The sequence below is a fragment of the Pipistrellus hanaki genome (genome assembly GCF_964339955.1).
Source record: "Pipistrellus hanaki genome assembly, chromosome: 11".
In the NCBI taxonomy this organism is placed as follows: Eukaryota; Metazoa; Chordata; class Mammalia; order Chiroptera; family Vespertilionidae; genus Pipistrellus; species Pipistrellus hanaki.
In genome coordinates, this window is record NC_140513.1 from 50,166,756 (window position 1) to 50,186,993 (window position 20,238).

Consider the following 20,238-nt stretch of genomic DNA (forward strand, 5'->3'; position numbering starts at 1 on the left):
CAGTAAGTATCTTTCAAAATTGAAATCATATCAGTTTTCAAAATTTACATTTAAAAGCAAATTATGCTTTTTTTGGTAAAACAAATAGTTTAACTTTGCCAGAATGCAAATTAAACATTTGTCTGCTAGTTCAGGGATAAACTTCATTAGTCTTTCATCTCATTTCCCAATAAGGAAATTTTTCATACTTTGACTAGATGTTAAGTTTGCTAAAGAACAATAGTATTTTTTAATTAAAAACTGAAATCAACCATTTTTTAAAAGTCAACCAACATATGGTGGTGCTCTCTATTTCTGCCTACTTTTTTTTTTTTTGTGAAGGCAGAAACACTGATATATATTTTTAAAATCCCTATAAAAGTTCCCACATTCCTGGGGCATTTATGAGGCTCTGAGTACCATTGCAAGAGCGGCCTTAGAGTGTTTCTCCTAGGTTTTGTGGCTTGCCTTGTGATATACCACGCTAGAACTATTGCCTTTGAATATACACATTAAAGGCAGGATGACTGCCAGATAGAATTTAGCATTTTTCATAGTTTTTTTTTTTTTTTAAGTAATTTCCTTAACACAATAAATTCTTCTCTTCATACCCACTATCTTTTTCTTTCATTGACTACATCTTTCAGGAGAAACTGCAGACATTTAAAATTCATTCTGGCTCCAGTGAAATGTTTGTGTTGCTTCCCTCTATAAAAAAAGCTCTCCTGGCAAGCGTGGGGAGTCGGAGAGGCAGTCATGTGACAGCGGCCTGCCTGGGAGCACTCTCTGGGGAGAAGCCCGCCCCCAGCGCCTGTGCTCACGCGTGTGCCACCTCACCCTCCAATCTGCTCTCCAGCAATGTTTTTCCTACAGAGAGGAGACAGGAAAAGGAGACGGGCACCATGACATTTCTGCTCATCTCAACTTGTGCTCTGCTTTTCAGCTGAAAATGCCAACTGCTGCTTTACAAAAGGGAAGGTCACAAATGCCCAGGAACGTGACCAAGTGTCACGGTGGGAGAAAGGACTAGGCAGAGATCAGAAATGCTTCCCAGGCAGAAAACCCAATGCTGCGGAAGGCCCAGATGATTTGCAATCCCCACACACGGGATTATTTGGTTGTGTTTCCTTTAGAATAACGTAAAATGAAACCACAACGGCAAGAAAGACAGTATGTAAGGAGACTCCAGTTTTTTTGTGTTGTTTTGGGTTCTTCTTCTTCTTCTTTTTTTTTTCTCATATGTAGTTCTTATAGGATTAGAATTTGGCCCCAAGATTAGAATATAAAAGTACAGAATGAGCACAGCAAAGGAAGTGGATGAGTCTACTATTAAGGAAAGATTTATAGAAACAGACTATATTTGTTTATTAATAAATCGATGATGAAACTTCTGTTGATAGCTCCAAGGGCTGATAAAAACAGGAATGCTATTAACTAAGAAGCGGCATGGGGAAGGCAGAACCGTTCTCTGGCCCAGGTTCCCGGGCCCACCGTTTCCTGTGATGGTGCAGGAGAACGGAATCCTGTGAAGAGCATGCCGGAGGGCTGAGCAGGGCTGGGCCTGGGAAGTCTTGTTCTTACAGCCTGAGAGCCACAGACTGGCTTTTCAGCCTTTGGATAAGATTCCCTTAAAGCCCCATTCCATCCACAAATACCACATTTGCTGTTAAGAGACTCAGGTGTTTGTGATTTTTTCCCTTGAGATTATGGGAAACTCGATTTCTTTCCATAGGGAAGTAAATCATTGCATACAAAGTATAGCTCACTTCAAATACAAAGTTAACTCTAATTTCCCAAAGCAACATGCACCTGGAGAGAAGGGGAAAAAGATGCCTGTACCCCGCTTAGGTTTCTAGCTGGATCTCTGTAATAAGAAACAGATCCACAAGAGAAAAGTATACACACACTGATTATAAGTTTTAAGGGACACGGACCCTTCAGAAGGAAATCAAGACCTGAGAAAGGGTATAGTAGGATGGATGAAGAGTGGGTGGTCAGGGAAAGAGTCATCGGACAAAAGAATATGAGCTGAGTGGGGTGAACTGGGGGAGTGGGAGGTCAACATCAGTTCATTCAGTTCCTCTCAGCTCCCCTCCGCCTGGGAGACAAGGATGCTCCTCTCCCCAGGCAGGAAGGGCACCACCCACTGACAAGCTGCTTCAGGAGGAGAAGGGAAACCAGAGTCATTCCAGCAACCAACCGCCTTTTCTCAAGTTCCTTTAGCTTAAAATATTTAAGAGCTGCCAAAGCCAGTTTGGCTCAGTGGATAGAGTGTCGGCCTGCGGACTGAAGGGTCCCAGGTTCGATTCCAGTCAAGGGCACGTACCTTGGTTGCGGGCACATCCCCAATGGGGGGCGTGCAGGAGGCAGCTGATCAATGTTTCTCTCTCATCAATGTTTCTAACTATCTATCCCTCTCCCTTCCTCTCTGTAAAAAATCAACTTTATACATATATATATATATATATATATATATATATATATATATATATATATATTTTTTTTTTTTTTTTTTTTTTTTTCCAAGGCCCAACATGCCATATTTTGGGGTAGCATGTTCTGAACCCTTTTTGAGTAAATATGCCATTCTACCCAAAATTTATTCTGGAATGATTGCTATAAAATCAGGCATCATTATACCACATATAATGAAACAAGAATATTTTCCAGGTGCATGAAAGAAAAAAAAAAACCACACACAGTTCCCAGCTCATTAGCAAATGTGACTGGCATTGAAAGAAATGTTTGCAGTTTAAGTTTTAAAAAAGTAATATGGACAATCCTATTCAGCAGTTTAGAGTATTGTCCTAATGATATAAAAGTTTGAAATTAAAAGTGAAACAACAAAAAAAGGAATAAAACTCACCCACACACAAAAAAAATAGCTTTAACTTAAATAGCCATTTACCAACATTACCATGCTGTGTCTATGTTTAACACAACAAATGCAAACAACTGCAGGAAGATTTATAGTTATTTAAACAAACTGAATAGCATGTGAAGAGAATGCGGTATGATGCGGCCCTCTATTTGGCAGATTTTCTTATCTGAATGAATAATTATTACCAAACAATAAACAACCGAGTGATTAAAAACTGCAGATGTGAAGATAAAGGCTTCCACGAAGAACTACGGAACTCATTCCTTACAGTACACCCAGAGCACCGCTACACCTGTCTCAGCAACAAAGGGAAGGACAGGGGACAGATCCAGTCACTGTCTTCCATGGCTCAGAGGACGGACGGAGCTCACCACAGAGCTGTGTGCTGTATCTCCACCATCATTTGGGCATTGATATCTTAAATCCTGAATTTTAAAAGTTCAATGCATTTTCTATAAAAATCCCCCATTTTAAGTTTTACATCATTCTTTTACCTCCCCTCACACATATTGACATTTTCCCTTTAAAGACAGCTAACCTCAAAAGCTAACAAAAGTATCTCAAAGAGAACCAGCTTGTCAGGGATCCTTACTTACACCTAGGCAACTCCTGTAATTGGTGTGCAAGCCCTTCAGTGACCATGTATGCTTCTGAAGAACTTGCTAAGGGGGCTGCGATCCACATATAGTTAAGAACCGCTGAACATTAAAATAGTTTTCTTTTTACCGAGGCATAAAGAAGGCATCGAAAAATAGTAGTTTTAAACGCTTGGCATGGTTTTCCTCTTCAGCAACACGAGGGCCTATCACATACACCAAGCCTCAGATAGTATAGTCCCCATCAACAACTGTCACTAAATGCATGTATGCTTTTAAAAGATATTTGGGAAGCCATTTTACCCGTGATGACTGGTGGTGAAGTGAGTTGGTACGTGTCTGTCCACCATACAGCAATGAAGAGCTATACAGTGACTGGGGCTGGGAGGTAGTGGTTATGAAGTCACTGGTATGGAAACATACAGTTTAAACAAAATCCACCATGTGGAAATTTAATGTTCGGTGGGATAGACAAATACAGTAAAGATCATTCACAGGTGACCACGGGATCACATAAATTAAAATTTCTATCTAAGGAAATAAATTTATAAAGAAAATGTAATCTCGCTGGCTTCTAAGGGACTTCCCGAGAGGTCCCAGACTGCTATCCTGTAAAAGACTCCACCACTTCCTCTTATAAATACTCTGTGGCTATAATGAAATTCACAATTGCCCACCTAGATATCATAGGCCACCAGTGAATCCTACTTCCTGTGTGTTGAAAACAGACTTCAAGTGCTTAGTAAACAAGGTAGAAGGCGTTTCCACAACTCAATTAAAAAGACAAGCAAAAAACAATCTTTTAACACGTTTCCTAAGATTTCAAGACTTGGGTTCTTTGCTTCCTGAGACAACTTGGCCCTGGGCACCCTGGATTCCAAGGTGAACACTGCTTGGATGTGCCTCCCTTGCCCTCTGCGTTTGCTTACCCTTGGTCTGCTTATAATGCTCTGTACCATAAAGACTACGGGGTTGCCTGCTTTCCGAATGGCTTCCACAGCTTGCTCATGGCTTGCATCTCTGAGGTCCAGCCCATCCACCTGCAATGGAAGGCCTCAGCTTAACATTTCAAGAAGCTAGAGAACAAGAGAACATTTTGTGGGTCTGGAGTTCTGAGGATCCTGGGGGAGACTCCTGGGAAATCAGGATCAGAATAGAAAATAATTGAGGCTGTCTGTGAGGCTTCCGAACTTATCATCTGCTCAGCAGACTTGTGGGCCCTTGTTTTGGACACAGATCTCTGTCTTCAATAATCAACTGAAATAACCATCAATTAGAATCAAGGCTCTGCTTCTGCTTTCCTTACACTGTTAGGCTGCTCCTTTAAGAAACCAGCATAATGAAAGAAATAATATGAGGGAACTGCCTAGTAGTCCTAACTTCATCATGAAAGTCACTGTACAAATATTTTCCAAATCATTAGAGAGTGGTTTGGGGAGTGGGTGGCTGATGCATTGTGTATTTTTCTCTGTCAGGGATGCTTGAAGTTAAAAACAAAATTCTGGCGTTCAGAAGTTACAGGTTATGGTGAGGTTAGATTTGCAAAAGAATCTTTGCAGTAGACACGGCAGGAGCTAGAAGCCAAGAAATTGTGCTTACTTGTTAGTAATTCTCATACCAATAGCTTGGAAATGAAAGTTATTTTCTAACCTTTTGTTGACCATGGTTTGTGAGGGAGGAAAATAGTTTGAAAGGCCAAATGCTAATCCTGTTAAAAACTATAGGATACCATATAGTTTTATCATTTCCAATGACCACAATATAGTTTATACAACAAAATAGCAAAATCAGAGTGGACATAATTCTGGAAAATAAAATTATTATATCTCTGCATAGAACATTATCATATTTAGAACACACATACATATATTTAATTGAAAACCACCCTCAGATGGATACTTAGAAAATATTTAACATCTCTTTCAGTGGGTATTGAAAATGACTGCTAACTTTCTATAGAATAAAAGTTAGTAGTGGTGAGTACTATACATCTCATTAGTGGGAAAGTTTAACTGGACGTTTAGTATCTTAGCTCATGTTCAAAGAACTCTACTTAGAAATCCTTTGCAGGTATTTGCTCATCTAATCTACATACATTTTCAGAAACTCTTAGTAGAAACATGTTACAGAATCCCTAGGATTTCAGAAGCTTAACACTATCTTGTTTATGAGAAAAGACCCAAAACATAACAGCCCTCAACAAACCACTGCTAAACAGCATTCAGTATTTTCCCACGCACACAAAAATCATTTTCAATTCTAAAGGGATACTTCAACATTCTTAATATATTGAAACAATATTTTGGTGCAAACGAAGATCAATCCTTTCTAGAAATAATTATAAATATTTCTTTTTTATTTACGTGAAAGATATTTAATAATGAAGTATTCATAATATAAACTGCTTTGTGATAATCTAAAAATGGAAATTTTAGATAGTATTCCAACTAAAAAGAGTTCTTTAGAAGAAGGCTAAGATGCCATCTAGTGAAAGTACATTCACAGGAAAAAAGAGAAAACCCAACATTCTTCCTTGTAAGTGGTCAGAGGAGGGGGAAAAAACCCCCACATACATAGCCCCTGCTTTCTCCCAGTAATATTCAATCAATCAATCAATCAATCATAGTATGAACAAAAAAATCCCCCAAATGTTATTTTTAAAATAATGGTTAACATATAATCTTCTTTTAAACAATTAAGGCATTTTAATGTGTAAGCTGTATGGACTTTGAAAATGAGGGTCAATCATTTGCATAAAGTAAATATAATGGTCATTATAAGAGCGAAGCAATCTGTTTCCATTTGGAAATTGTCTCTTTTAGTTTACTCTGAAAATCCTAACAAGACAGCAAATCTGGGGCAGGTATCTCTTCCTCTATCCTCTTCAGTCACTAAAACCATACTTTTCCTCCTCAAAAAATTTATCACACTGCTCTGCAGTGACTTGTCAGGCCTGTCCCAGCTGGCAGGCAGGCAGGCACAGTGCCCTGTGTACTGTGGGATGCCCAGAGCCTGCTACAGCCTGGAATGCAACAGCTGTTCCAGGAATATTTTGTTAAGCAAATGAGTGAGTGACTCCTGAGGGAAGAGTCTATGTAAAATATTAAACTTGGATTTGAATTAAAGAATTAGGTACAATTTGACCAAATGCTTCTCTCTCGTATATAACAAAATACACTTATATGTGTACACACATGCATGGGCACACACATGTGTGGGCACACACACAGCCCTGAAGGACAAATGGAAAGCACTGAGGAGGAGGAGAATCTATGCTTAGACTAGGATGCGGGCATTTATAGGCAAGGTAATCAGGGTCTTAGCACAAAAAAAGACTCAATTGGAAAAAAATGTCATCCAATAAAGTTTAGAATGAAATAACTATAAAGTACTTTTAGAAATAAAATCTCATTGGAAACTTAATTATGATGAACATATTTTGTGTGTGTGTATATATACTATTAAAGTATTATTTCCCCAAGAGATTTGCTTTGCTCTTTTAACCAGAACTTAATTATTTTATCGCAGGGCCAGTATTTTTAAACTGGTAGGTTGTACCTTCAAACATCAGTTTGTACATCAAGTTATATAATCTGTCACTGTATTTTGAAGGGAGCAATTATGGGTGGAAAGAAACAAATAAGAAATGCATTAACTGCAGACACATTTTTCTCTAATGTTTGGCCAAGTTATAGTATAATGGTGATGATTTCCTTGGTCAAGAGCATGGAAGAGGGGGGGCAATTTTAGCTCAGAAAGCTCAGTGGAGGGTACCTCGACTATTCTATCTCCAGGTTTCAAGGTTCCATTTTTTCCAGCTGGACTGTCTTCAAGAACATGTTTGATGAAAATGCCCCTCATCACTTCACCGTTGCTTAGTCGACTCCCCATTCCTCGTCCACCAACAATGCTGATGCCCAAGGACTTGCTTGGTTCTCTCCAAAGTTCAACCCTGTAAAAAATAAATAAGAGGCTAATACACAAAAAAGAAATAAAGTAAAAATAAGATAACACTGGATTTGGCAATTATTATTATTTTTTTTAATTTTTAGAAATGACACCAAAAGCAAAGACAACAAAAAGAATAGCCAAACCGGACTTCAACAAAATTAAAAACTTTTGATTGTCTAATGATACTTAGAATAAAATGGCAACCCACAGAACAGGAGAAAATATTTGCAAATTTCATATGTAATAAGGGATTAATATCCAGAATATATAGAGAACCAAAAAAACTCAATAACAAAAATAACCTGATTAAAAAATGGGCAAAGGTCTTGAATAGACTTCCTCTAAAGAAGATATAAAAATGGCCCATAAGTACATGAAAGGATGCTTAACACTACTAATCATTAGGAAAATGCAAATCAAAACTATATTGAGTACCATCTTATACCCACTAGTAAGGCTACTGTAAAGAAAAACAAAAGAAAATTTGTGTTGAAAAGGAAATAGAGAAACTGAAGAAATTTGTACCCTTGTGCACTGCTGGCAGCAATGTAAAAGCTTGAGCCACTGGGAAACTAGTATGGGCATTCCTCAAAAATTTAAAATGGTATGGACATTCCTCAAAAATTAAAAATAAAGTTTCCATATAACCCAGAAATTCCACTTCTGGGTATATACCCAAATTAATTCAAAGCATGCTCTTAAAAAACTATTTGTACAAGCACTTCTATGGAAGTTTTATTCACAAAAGTAAAAAGGTAGAAGCAACTCAAGTATCCATGTTAAGATGAATAAATAAGAAAAATGGTATATACAAATAACTGTAACTAATTCAGTCTTTAAAAGGAAGGAAATTCTGACATATCCAACAACATAGATAAATCTTGAGCATATCACACTAAGTGAAATAAGACAGCTAAGTGAAATAAAGCACAAATACTATATGATTCCACTTATGTGATGTACCTCGTATAGCCACATCCATAGGGACCTAAGAAGAAGGGTGGCTGCTAGAAGGTGGGGGAGGAGGAAATGGGGAATTATTAAATGAGAACAGAGTTTGAATTTTACGATGAAAATAGTTCCACAGATGGATGGTGTTAATGGTTACACAGCAGTAGGAACATACTTGATGTCACTAATCCGCAGTTATAAAAATGATTCAAATGGTTAAAAAATAACTTCTTAAATTCAATGGAATAAAATATCTTTATATTTTAATTTTGCAAATATTACTTCCTCAATTATTATTAAACTTTTGCCAGTAGTAAGACAAGATCATTTAAAATACTTGGCCAATTATGTGTTCTATGGGGTCTGATAAATACTAATGCGTTTCTGAAGCTGATTTTTTTAAAGTAAATATCAAACGTATACACTCCAGGCTGGAGTACAGACCAAGGTACCATGTTTCAGGAGCCTATTATTGTAGACACTTAGTCATCAAGAAATTCAGCTACCCCTGAACAGACAGTTTTTGGTTTTTTTTTTTTTTTAAATATATTTTATTGATTTTGTACAGAGAGGAAGGGAGAGAGATAGAGAGTTAGAAACATCGATGAGAGAGAGTCATGGATCAGCTGCCTCTTGCACACCCCCTACTGGGGATGCGCCCGCAACCAAGGTACATGCCCTTGACCGGAATCGAACCCGGGACCCTTCAGTCCCCAAGCCGATGCTCTATCAATTGAGCCAAACCGGTCCCGGCTGAACAGACAGTTCTAAGCTCAGCAAAGCTATCGAGAGAAAGAGAGAACATTCCTGTACCACTCTCTTGGAAGCTGACATAGGTACAAGTCTTTCTTTCCAGGGCAGACCTGGGAACTAACAGTGACAGACAAGAACCTTACCTGATCTGACTGATATCACTACCACTTCCATAAAAGCAACTCCCGCCACTCTTCCTTTCCCCCTCCACTCCAGCAGAGACTCTACCTCTTTAGTTTCAAAGCTCTCACCATGATCTTTGACTCATAAAATCTGTGGGAATAGTTTAAACTATTTAACATGCTCTTCATCACTCCTTTCAGTCTAGGGATTCTGTGAAAGACAAAAACCAACACACTTCCTTGTCTCTTTAAAGCGGTTGCTAAAGTAAAATGGCAAAGTAGGGAAGTCAGCAAATTTAGTCACGTATTTAATATCTAGGAATCCAGAACCTGCGTGGACCTCCTTAACTCTTCTCTTAAAAAAAAAAATGAAATAGAGAGAAAAAGAGGAAGAATGAAAGAAAATATCTCTTAGGGTTCTCTGTAGTGGGTGTAAATTAAAAAGTGATATTTTTGTACTTTCCTGATAATAAAAATAACATCAGTGGCAAACACTTATTGAGGGCTTATCATGTGCTCAGCATTATTATCTGGGTCCAAGTCCCGCTTTTTTGCTACTAACAACTGTGGGCCCTCTGCAACCTACTTAGTCTCTCTCTAGCTTTCCTCATCTGTGAAAGGGAGCCAGTAAAAGTCTCTTCATGAGATTGTTGCTATGATTACCAAATTGATGAAAACATATAAAGTATGAAACAAAGCTTGACACACATTATACAACCAGAAAGTCTATTTCTCTTACTATGATTATGATTCCTGACATGATGTAATTAAGCAATATGTAAAATTCAATCCCTATGACACATGGTTAAATGTGAACCCCACCACCTCAATCCCGTTATACCTACATGTTTATCAAGAAAAGGCACCATTTTCTAACCATCAGATTGACAAAAACTTTTTTTTTTTTAAATGACCAGAAGATGAAGTAAGTAAGGATGTGAGGAGAAGGGAACTCTCTCAAGTTGGAAAAAGAAGGGAAATGTGATAGAGCCATCTTGTAAAAAAGTTGACAATTTCTAGGAAAGCATATAATACATTTAATCTGTAAGCCTGAAATTTCACTTTGGGGTATGTACCTAGATAAATTGTCATACATAATTATAAGGAAATTGATATAGTCACTGTATAGAATTATTATAGTAGTAAATAACTATTAACTATTCAAATATCAATCTGGGAATGAACCATGGCATAGTCGTATTGAAATGCATGGCAACTAAACTGAATGAGTTAGGTTTCAAGAATCAACATGAAAGATCTCCAAAACACTGGATTGAGAAAGAAAAGTAAACAAGATGAAAACTGATACAATGAAAATCACATGCCAAATAAAATAGGAACACAGCTTATTTACAATTTTAAAATGTACACTTTGCTAAATAATATTCTCTATTTCCACACAAAGGAGGATTTTTGATTGCATGAATAAATGACCCAGCAGGTTTCCAATGTTATAAAACATATTCATGATATTCATTCATAATTTACTAGAAGTCCTGATTATTTTGGTAACTTTCCTCATAGCAGTATATGAACATAATACTTCATGAACTCTCCCCTCCCCCAAAGTACCTAATGCTTCTATAGAGAACATAGAAGAGTATCTTCTTTAAGCATTATGGAAGCTCCAGACATTCTCTATAAGGTAGCTACCACTTTTAGGGACTTCTCTTAGGCTGATGTAAAGGTTAAAAAAAATTAGGACAAAAATTGAAAAATATTCCCGTCCAGAAGTCACATTAATTCTTTCTCATAAGAATATTTCATAATGAGAAAAACAAGAATATTTCGTAATGATTCCTGTGTTCAATACTTTCTATTTGCTTAGTTGTCAGTGATGATGATATGGTGACTGTTGACAAGGCCAACAACCGAAATTCATTCTGCTAAGAATTTTAAATGAATGATCACACTGAATTGTCCCCAAAATGTAAAAGGTTCTCTTATTAATCCCATTTTACAAATGAAGTAACTGAGACCTAGCAGAGATTGAGAATCTTGTCTTAGAAAGTGACAAAGTTAGAATTCAAATACAGCTCTGATTACTCCAAACATTTTGCACAGTGCCTTCTAAAATCTATGTTTCCTCCCACAATGTTATTAAAACTGTCCAACCGAACTTTTTTTCCTTGTGATTATTGTCCTCCAACTAAATTCAAGTTTGTCATTATGATCACCAACTACAAAATAATTTAATCAACTTTATTTTGCTCCCATTTTCAAGTAAGAAACTTAATATCTTATAATTCATATTCTTTGCCATAGATCTAGAACATACTCTATTCTCATTATGGGTAATGTAGAGAGATGTGACTTTTTTAAATGGGCTTAACAGCTTTTCAGGAATTCAGATCAAGAAATCATTTAGAATGGCTGGAAAAGCTTACAGTTTTTTGTGTGTGAAAGCAATCTAAGTTTTCTAGACTTTATATGTGACTCAACATAGAAAATGTTTAAATGTTATGGCTGCTGCTTCATATTCATTTATATCTCTAAATAGCAGAAATTATTCTCTCTTGTAGAATAAGTATTATTATTTTAAAATATATTTTATTGATTTTTTACAGAGAGGAAGGGAGAGCGATAGAGAGCTAGAAACGTCGATGAGAGAAATACCGACCAGCTGCCTCTTGCACACCCCCTACCGGGGATGTGCCCGCAACCAATGTACATGCCCCTGACCGGAATCGAACCTGGGACCTTTCAGTCCGCAGACGGATGCTCTATCACTGAGCAAAACCGGTTTCAGCAAGTAGTATTATTATTATTGTAGAATAAATATTTACTACTGGAAAATACAGATTAAGTATTAAGGGAAAGGTACAAGGTGATGGTAAAATTTATGAGGGAGTGTCCCATGATTACCCATATTTTACACTTTATATAAAATGCCTTACATGTTTCTTTAATTGCTTTGTATGTATCTATATGCTGCCTACCTAAAAAAAAAAAAATTATAGCTTCTCTGAAGGCAGGGTATATATCTATTCTTCCCTGTTAGTCACAAAATTATATGCTTCTTGCCTGGGTCTATAATCAGAACTCAATAAATTTCTATTAAACTGAACTTGAGTTTACTTAGCATGAACACAAAAATGTGGCATAGTGATATATCCCATCATATTTAGGAAAGTCATTTTTTTTGTTATCCATTAAATTGATTACAGACAAAACATGGGTTTGAATAACAGCAGCCTGGGATAACAAGATGTTTACTGAAAGACGCTTTTTGAATATATAGTTTGTACAAATGCAAGAAAAATTTAAATTAACATTTGGTGCTATATTTAAGATTATACCCTACAGAAAATACCCATTCCAACCACCTATGAACAGTTTTATCTAGTTAATTTTATTTAATCCCTAATATATGCCAAACACTTTTATGGCATGTTAGTTCTAGCCCTGTGTGATACATATTCTCTTCTCCACTGTACACATACATAAGAATATTAAACAACTTGCCCAATGTCACATTATCCAGTTATCATACAGCACTTGAAAGCACGCCTCCCTATTTTTAAACACTGAGTAGGCTGAAGACAGAAACAGTCCTTACCGCCTGGGCTGATTCCAATTGCTGTACGCTGCATTTTGAAGTTCACTTTCTTCTCCCTCTCCTTCTTCTCGCTCTGGTAATTCTGGAATGTCTCTGTTAAAGAATTATACAGTGAGTACCCAAAAATCCCAGTAACCCCATGCAAGACCGTCCTTTATTGATTTGGCTAAAAAAGGCAGAACTGCTTTCTATTTTCATCATAATTGACCAAAAAGTATACAACATTTTACACTACAGGGAAAATAAAACCCAATTAAATAAAAAAACCCACACTTTATATTACAATCAACCTATATACAGTGATGGAAGGAGACTTGCCTTGGGGTGGTAAACACAATACAAAAAAGATGCCCTGTAGGATTATATACCTGAAACCTGTATAATTTTAATAGCCAATGTCACCTCCATCCTATATAATAAAAAGCTAATATGCAAATAGACCTAATAGCTGAAGGACCAGTCGCTATGACACGCACTGACCACCAGGGGCAGCTGCTCAATGCAGGAGCTGCCCTCTGGTAATAAGAGTGCCAGAAGCTTGGCTCATGGCTGCTGAGCTGAACGGCGGTGGTGGGAGCCTCTCCCACCACTGCGCAAGTACTAAGGATGTCCGACTGCCTGCTTAGGTAGTCAGACATTCCCAGAGGGCTCCTGGACTGTGAGAAAGTTCAGGCCGGGCTCAGGGAGTGTACAAATTTTGTGCCGCCCCCCCCCCCCCCCCCCCAAGTGTACAAATTTTGCGCACCAGGCCTCTAGTAAATTCAATAAAAAAGTAACTGTAAAAAAAAAAAAAAAAAAAAGGATCAATCTATAACTTATTCTGAAGATACAGGTGAATACTAAGAATCTTGTCTACTCTCTTTCCTGATGATACATGGGAGAATAAAGGACTAAAATGAGAAGGGGATAAATCCAGAATTTAAAGAAAATAACCATTCAACAAGTATTTCTTAACTATACTCCACGTGCAGGAAGACAGAAGCACCATATGGGCTGTGACCTTGCACAGCCTTGGTTGAGAACTCCTACCCTAAAAAAACTTATCAGCCAGCACTCAGGAGTTCAGCGCCTCTGCTTCCCAGGAATGGCCTGATTCGCTCCCTTCTGTGGCTGAAGAAAGATGGAAGTGCTTATGGTCTAGCCTCAGCCCATCAGAGGGGCCAGGCCCAGATCACCTCACACAGGAAGCAGCCTGCAATGCACCTGAGTTCAGGGTCACCGCTCACTTTCTGTAGGAGTTTCGATTTGCCAAATGTCAGGCATATAACAAAATATGTTCAGACAAGCAACATGTAAGAGTAACAGAGCATGGTGTGTCCTATGCTGTTAGTAAAAATTGGATTTTTAGAGAAACATGCTCACACGTTTAGTTGAAAGGAGAGGCTATAACATTCTGATTCAAAAGTGATTTTCAATTGACTTTTACAGAAAGTATACATTGAGTGGCCAGATTATTATGATCTCTGAACGCATAATAATCTGGCCATTCAGTATGTATGACCCCACCTATACACAGGGCCTCTAATATAAATACCTTTACCTGTGTATGTAGGTGCCAGACATTGGCACAAGGTCACACAGGAAAGTAGAAGCACTGAGCTTTAAATGGATGCCGTTTTACCATAAAACCTGAGCTCCGAACCTCCATGCTGTGCTGCCCACAGTTGTATCGCGGGTTGGGCAATTCTTTCTTTGGACCCAATGGTTCCAAACCTGGAGCCTACCTACTCACATTCCAACCTTGGCTCTGCCACGTGTGAATGGTGAGAACGTGGCCAAGTCACTCCACCTTCCTCTGGTGCTGATTCCTACGCTGTACAATGCAGACCGTTTTGTGCTGAGCACCTTTACATGAATGGAAAATATACTTTCTCTGCAGGGAGGCAGCCATGGACAGCGCTGCACAATGCAGGCCACTCTGCTTCCTGTGCCGGGAAGCGCAGTGCTGAACACAGTGGTGCTCTCTGACGCATTTTGAGTGCGTTTAAGATCTCAGCGTTTAAAAGGAATACCATGCTACCTTGGCATATTCTTTAATTAAGCCATTCGGAATGATATTTCAGAGGGATATGGGAGTGATTGCTTTTAGCGTCCTGGCAAAAAGCACCAGGAAGATAGCTTGAACCCTGACGGGGAATTCAGAGTGGAGTGTGGCTGAGCTCCGTATAGACAGGGCGGAGTGAATACCACTTTTCCCATAAAATATCTGAGGTCCCCAGGGCCAGGCATTCCTTCCCTTTATTAAACACATATCTCCCCTTCAGCACTTTATTACTATGGTCATGCGCAATTTGAAGGGGAAATAATGTCAGATCATGATGCCTGCAGAGTCACTGGACCCCCAAGTGTTCTGGGATGCTCTGACTTCCCAGAGAAACCAAAGAGCTCTTCGGAGAAGACCTCAGCATGCACACAGAGCCATTTCTGCTCTGCAGCATGATTAACTAGAATCCCGGTCTTTAGCTGCCAATGCAACTGAAGAAACCGGCCCACGGCTGAGAGTGTAACATAGCACATTCTTCCTGGAAAAGCATTAACGTTCTTTCTCTCACTGTGCTGAACTCAGCAGCAGCATCAAAACCTAGTTCCTATCTTTCCCACAGGGGGGGAAAAACACCATTTCTCTGTATTATTCTTCATACATTGTGTCCCAAGAGCATTGAAAAGGCATAAATTTGCCCTGGCTGGTGTGGCTCAGTTGGTTAGAGCATCATTTCACACACCAATAGGTCATGGATTCACTTCCCTGCCAGGGCACATACTCAGGTTGTGTGTTCAATCCCTGCTCAGGGCACATATGGAAGGCAACTGATTGATGTTTTTCACATCAATGCTTCTCTTTCAGTACAATGATTCCTACTCAGTACAATGCAGACCTTGCTCTCTAAAATTAATACAAATATAACCTCTGGTGAAGAGTAAAAAATAAATAAAAGGCATACACTCTGTTTCCTAACATGCATATATACCAAGATGTTCAGCTTAACATTCTCCAAGAATAAAAAATAATCATTAAAAGTGTTTCTCAATCTGTATGAATGTTAAAAAGGAGTAAATAAAGTGTCTGAAGATATTTAAAAATACATACAAAATAGAGAAAAGCATGATAAAATACTACACAAATTGTAGCTTCCAAGGAACTGATGAAACAATATTCATAACCAAGGTGATGTCTCTAAACTCACTATGTTAAAAGTGCCATATTCAGTGGAATAATTAGAGATTATTTTAATTGCTTGATTTGAATTTTCATATATTTTTCCAAAGTATGTCATCATTTCCTAAGCACAGCGGGGGAAAGGTAAAATTTTTCTTAATGTTGAAGAAGGAAAAGAATCCTCTTTCATTGCTAGCCCTCCCTGACTCTAGATTCAAAATTGTATAACCACCTATATCATTCATCATTGTGGCAGATTTACTGTTTCATTTACCTGCCAGTGTATGGAGAAAAAATATCCAGGGCCATTATTCCTCCAGATTGTTGTCCCAAGCTTCTTCTAAACTCTTCCAAATGTTCTGCAGGCACATAAGTAATTCTGCAACAGAACATAACCCATGAAAGCAAAGGGAAGAAATGTTTTGGCTAACTGTTAGGTAAAGCTTCCAAAATACAGAAATAAATTATACTGCCTCTTTGTTCCTGCTTTATCACACAACTCATTTAATCAGCTTACTCAGCAGAGAATCTGAACATCGAAAAAGACAACGTATCCTATATGTAAAAATAACAGAAATTAAATCTCAAATTCTGCTGATAAATTAGGTGCTTTCCAAGAATCATATTGGTGAGGAAAAAGCAACATTATTAATATTCCCAAATAAGAAGGCTAAAACAACATTTTGGAATTAGAAAGATCTATAAATTCTTAGCAAGATGATTATCAGTAATAACATTGATTTCATCCAAAGACTCCTGGTATCTTCAGCAGAAACAAATTAGCCATACACTATTAAAACACCGAGTTTTTATATTATTTTATGTAAATAACTTTGTAGTCTCACACAAGACAGAATTAATTATGGGTATTAACAAGCATTATCAACAGGTAAATATTAGCTCTGTTAAGTGATGAACTCTTCCAGTCTGAAGTTAAGATTGTAGCTTTATGGAAAGACGCTCTTTCTAATTTGTAGCAACTCCTTATGAGCTCCTTATGGGGTTTCTGAGGAAAGCCTCGTGTGTACACTTGAACAATCACTCCCGAGTTCAACAAGTCCTGGGTGAAAGCCCATAATGTGGAAGGCACAGAGTCAGATGCTGACCACAACTATAACTCAGAAAATGACGTTTGAAAAGTCAAGTTGACTGGTGTCCTAGAAGTCTTTGTAGTTGATAGCCTTAAGTAGGCTGTTCCAAAATCCTCACATTAATGAAAAGGCAAGAGAAATACTGCATCTGAAGCCAGTTCAGCATGTTTGCCCAACAAAAAGAATATATAAAAATCATAAAGATGGTTAAACCAGCTCTCCATAACCCACCCATAACGGCAGTGCATATAAAATCTCAGCACCAGAGTGCAGGATGAAAGCGCTGTCTTTCATGTTGCAATAAAAGACGAATTACATCAATGTCATAATTACTGCGGAGGAAGGTATATAATTTCAGACGTAGCGGTTATTCTATAAAAAGTGACCTCACTCTGTGAGGTCACCGAGGTTTGGAGTCAGGAGATGCTGTGATGCTGCTCGTCCGGAGCGTGATGGGAGCGTAAATCATCCCACTCTCCAGCCCCGTGTTCTCCATCACAGAAAGGACACCCTTTTACGATACTCCTGTAAACTAGAGGCATAATACCCATGTAAGGCAGCGTTCTAGCAGGGCATCAGCGAGCCTCCTCACAGCTGGTCACAGTCCAGGGGCCCCTGGAAATCTCTTCCTGACACTTTACCTGGAGGATGAAAGACTGGAGCAGAAAGCACAGGTCACTGGGCTGAGGACTAGCCTGGGTGAAAGAGAGGTGCTCTAATTCTGACCCAACTTAGTCTATAAAAACACCTCCTCTGTGGATTAACTCAACAGTAAACTTACATTTAGCCCTTAAAAAAAAAAAGTCAGAAATTCAAAACACTTGGTATTGGAAAAGAACCCTGATTGTATTTTACATAAAAAATAAAGATAAACGTAACATCCCAAACCCACAAAGTCTATTGAAGAAAACTGGTATGGTTTTTGAAGATTCCATATAATCAATCACATATAACTAAAACATTTAGAAAACAGCCAGGAAAAGGGGGCGGGGGTTGAACACAATGGTGAAATAATGATAATCAGTGCAAAGCATTTAATTTTTAACTGGTTTGCGAAGGAAAAGATATCCCTAAACTAAACAATATTGAAATGAATTTTCATCTATACTTGTTCAAAGATGGTTTTCAAAGGGCGAGGGATGGGGAGCTTTACAAACATTTTTCTTCTATTTTAGGTAACAGTGAGAAAGGTTAAAAAGGGTAGTTTTCATAAATATTTAGCCCGATATACACAGCCTGGCCACCAGAACAAGCATCCCATAATGCAACGGCACATACAGAGCAAATCAGCGAAATTAAATTGGGAACTGTGCAAATAACACGGAAACTGCAAATTTGAGAGTTATGTTAAAAATTCCTCCATGTAAACTAATCTTTGGTTAGACCTGGAGTGGAAGGAAAAAAAGATGCCGACATGTGATGCAGCTCTTAACCCAGAGCCTGTGCCTGCACATGAAGCAGGATCACTCCTGACAAAGGAGCTTAACATCTTAAGTAGTTGGAAAATGTGATTTTCAAACAGGTTTACAAGCACCAGTGCAATGTGAAAATGTAACAAACCCACAGCTCTGTTGTAATTTATGTCCTAATATAAAATGAAAAAAAAAAAAAAAAAAAGAAGCCAAAATGTATACCCTGAATCTATGCCTGGCTCTATCCCTGCATGGGGATGGTACAAAAGCATGAAACGGTTTTCACAGACAAGTTGTAACACACAGCCATAATGAGCTTTTTGAATCACCGATACTCACACATAAAAAGGGGCTCAATCGTCAGCAGGTGCTGCAGAAAATCTAGAATGTGAAGCATACGTCACGGCATCTTTTTACAATGGTGTTAACAAATGTCAGTGTCTTGTGCTGAATATGCGATGCACACATATGTAGTTAAAAGTGGGTGCTCCTGGTTGTTTTTCCCCCTTCCCAGCTCCCTCCCCATCTACACCTCCCCCAGAAAAGCATCTGCTCTCTACTGGTGTCTATAGCAATGATTATTAACAAGCATGGGGAAATGTAACTGCAATCAATCTTTTCTTCCTTGATCAGGAATTCATCCCACACGTTAGGTTAAGGCAGGTGAATTCTGATGCCGCTCGGTAATTATCTGGCAGATGTTACCAGCAGCTGCTGCTAGGCGCAAAACCCTGGCTGTTAATACAGAAATCTAAGAGCTCCTGGCAAGGTGGGGTGGGGAGTGAAACAGAATGCATTCTGGCGAGGGTTCACATCTGGTTTTCCATAGGAAACAATGGAACCTGGAACTTACACTGGCTGTTCTTGAACTCTGGAAACTCAAACTAGCTACCCAGGCACGCACGGAAGCACAGTCACCACGTTCCTAGCTCTCTATCGTAAAAGGCAAAAAAGAAACCCAGTGCATTGTCTCAGCAAGCAATGCTTTTCCTAAAACCAATCAGACGTGTACCTGAACCCGTAAGTCTTTTTTTTTTTTTTTTTTTTTTTTTTGAGTCCCTCCAATGCAATTCTCTAGCACCACCCCAGATTAAGCTAAATTCATAACAAGAAATAAAAGGGAAGAAACAGGAATGGAGCCTAAATCCAGGCAATGACTGCAAAGCGTTATTAGCCAGGGGCAATGCATGGTTCCATTCGGAGTAATGGAGGCCTAGACTTCCCTTTTGGGAGGATTACTCATGGCTTTCAAGGTAATTCTAAACCCTTAGCTCATGAAAGCAAGAGATCTGGAAGGCACAGGGCCAAAAACACTTCATGCAAAATGCATGGAACATGCTGCTCAGCCCTGGCCAGACTGAAGGGAGATTTGTTTTATCATTTAGCACTTTTTTTTTTCTTCTTCTGAAAAAGGATTATATGATTCTAATTTCTTTCCACCATTCACCCAATGGTCAAACCATAACCAACTGAATCACAGCTACAGTAGGACACTTGAGAAGAAATCAGTCTCATGTTGGTATGTTTGGGAGTGTGTGTGTGTGTGTGTGTGTGTGTGTGTGTGTAAGATATCAATTAACTGATTGATTTATTGACTGATTTCCAGAGGAGGGAAGGCTGTGGGATTTTTCTTATTTTCTATTTGTTTGTTTTTATTATAAGATATCACAGTACATTTTTGCCTCCTGGGATCTCAAAGCAAGTATTTATAAAGCTAGCTCTCTAGACATCCCCCAAGGCCATCATCATGCTGCTGTCCACATGACAGAGTAAATTCTGGTCTTGA

At 38.4% G+C, this 20,238-nt stretch overlaps 1 protein-coding gene across 7 annotated transcripts in view; it reads right to left on the reverse strand.

Moving 5' to 3' along the window:
- MPDZ (multiple PDZ domain crumbs cell polarity complex component) overlaps window positions 1-20,238 on the reverse strand; it is a 156,963-nt gene that overhangs the window by 36,539 nt on the left and 100,186 nt on the right. For 6 of the 7 annotated variants that reach the window (XM_084898209.1, XM_084898206.1, XM_084898211.1 and 3 more), the window contains 4 exons: window positions 16,224-16,328; window positions 12,793-12,885; window positions 7,231-7,408; window positions 4,386-4,496 (listed from right to left, as the gene is read on the reverse strand). In XM_084898209.1, the coding sequence (XP_084754335.1) occupies window positions 4,386-4,496; window positions 7,231-7,408; window positions 12,793-12,885; window positions 16,224-16,328 (487 nt within the window). The remainder of the gene's footprint in view (window positions 1-4,385; window positions 4,497-7,230; window positions 7,409-12,792; window positions 12,886-16,223; window positions 16,329-20,238) is intronic. The other variant, XM_084898212.1, reaches the window with a different exon arrangement.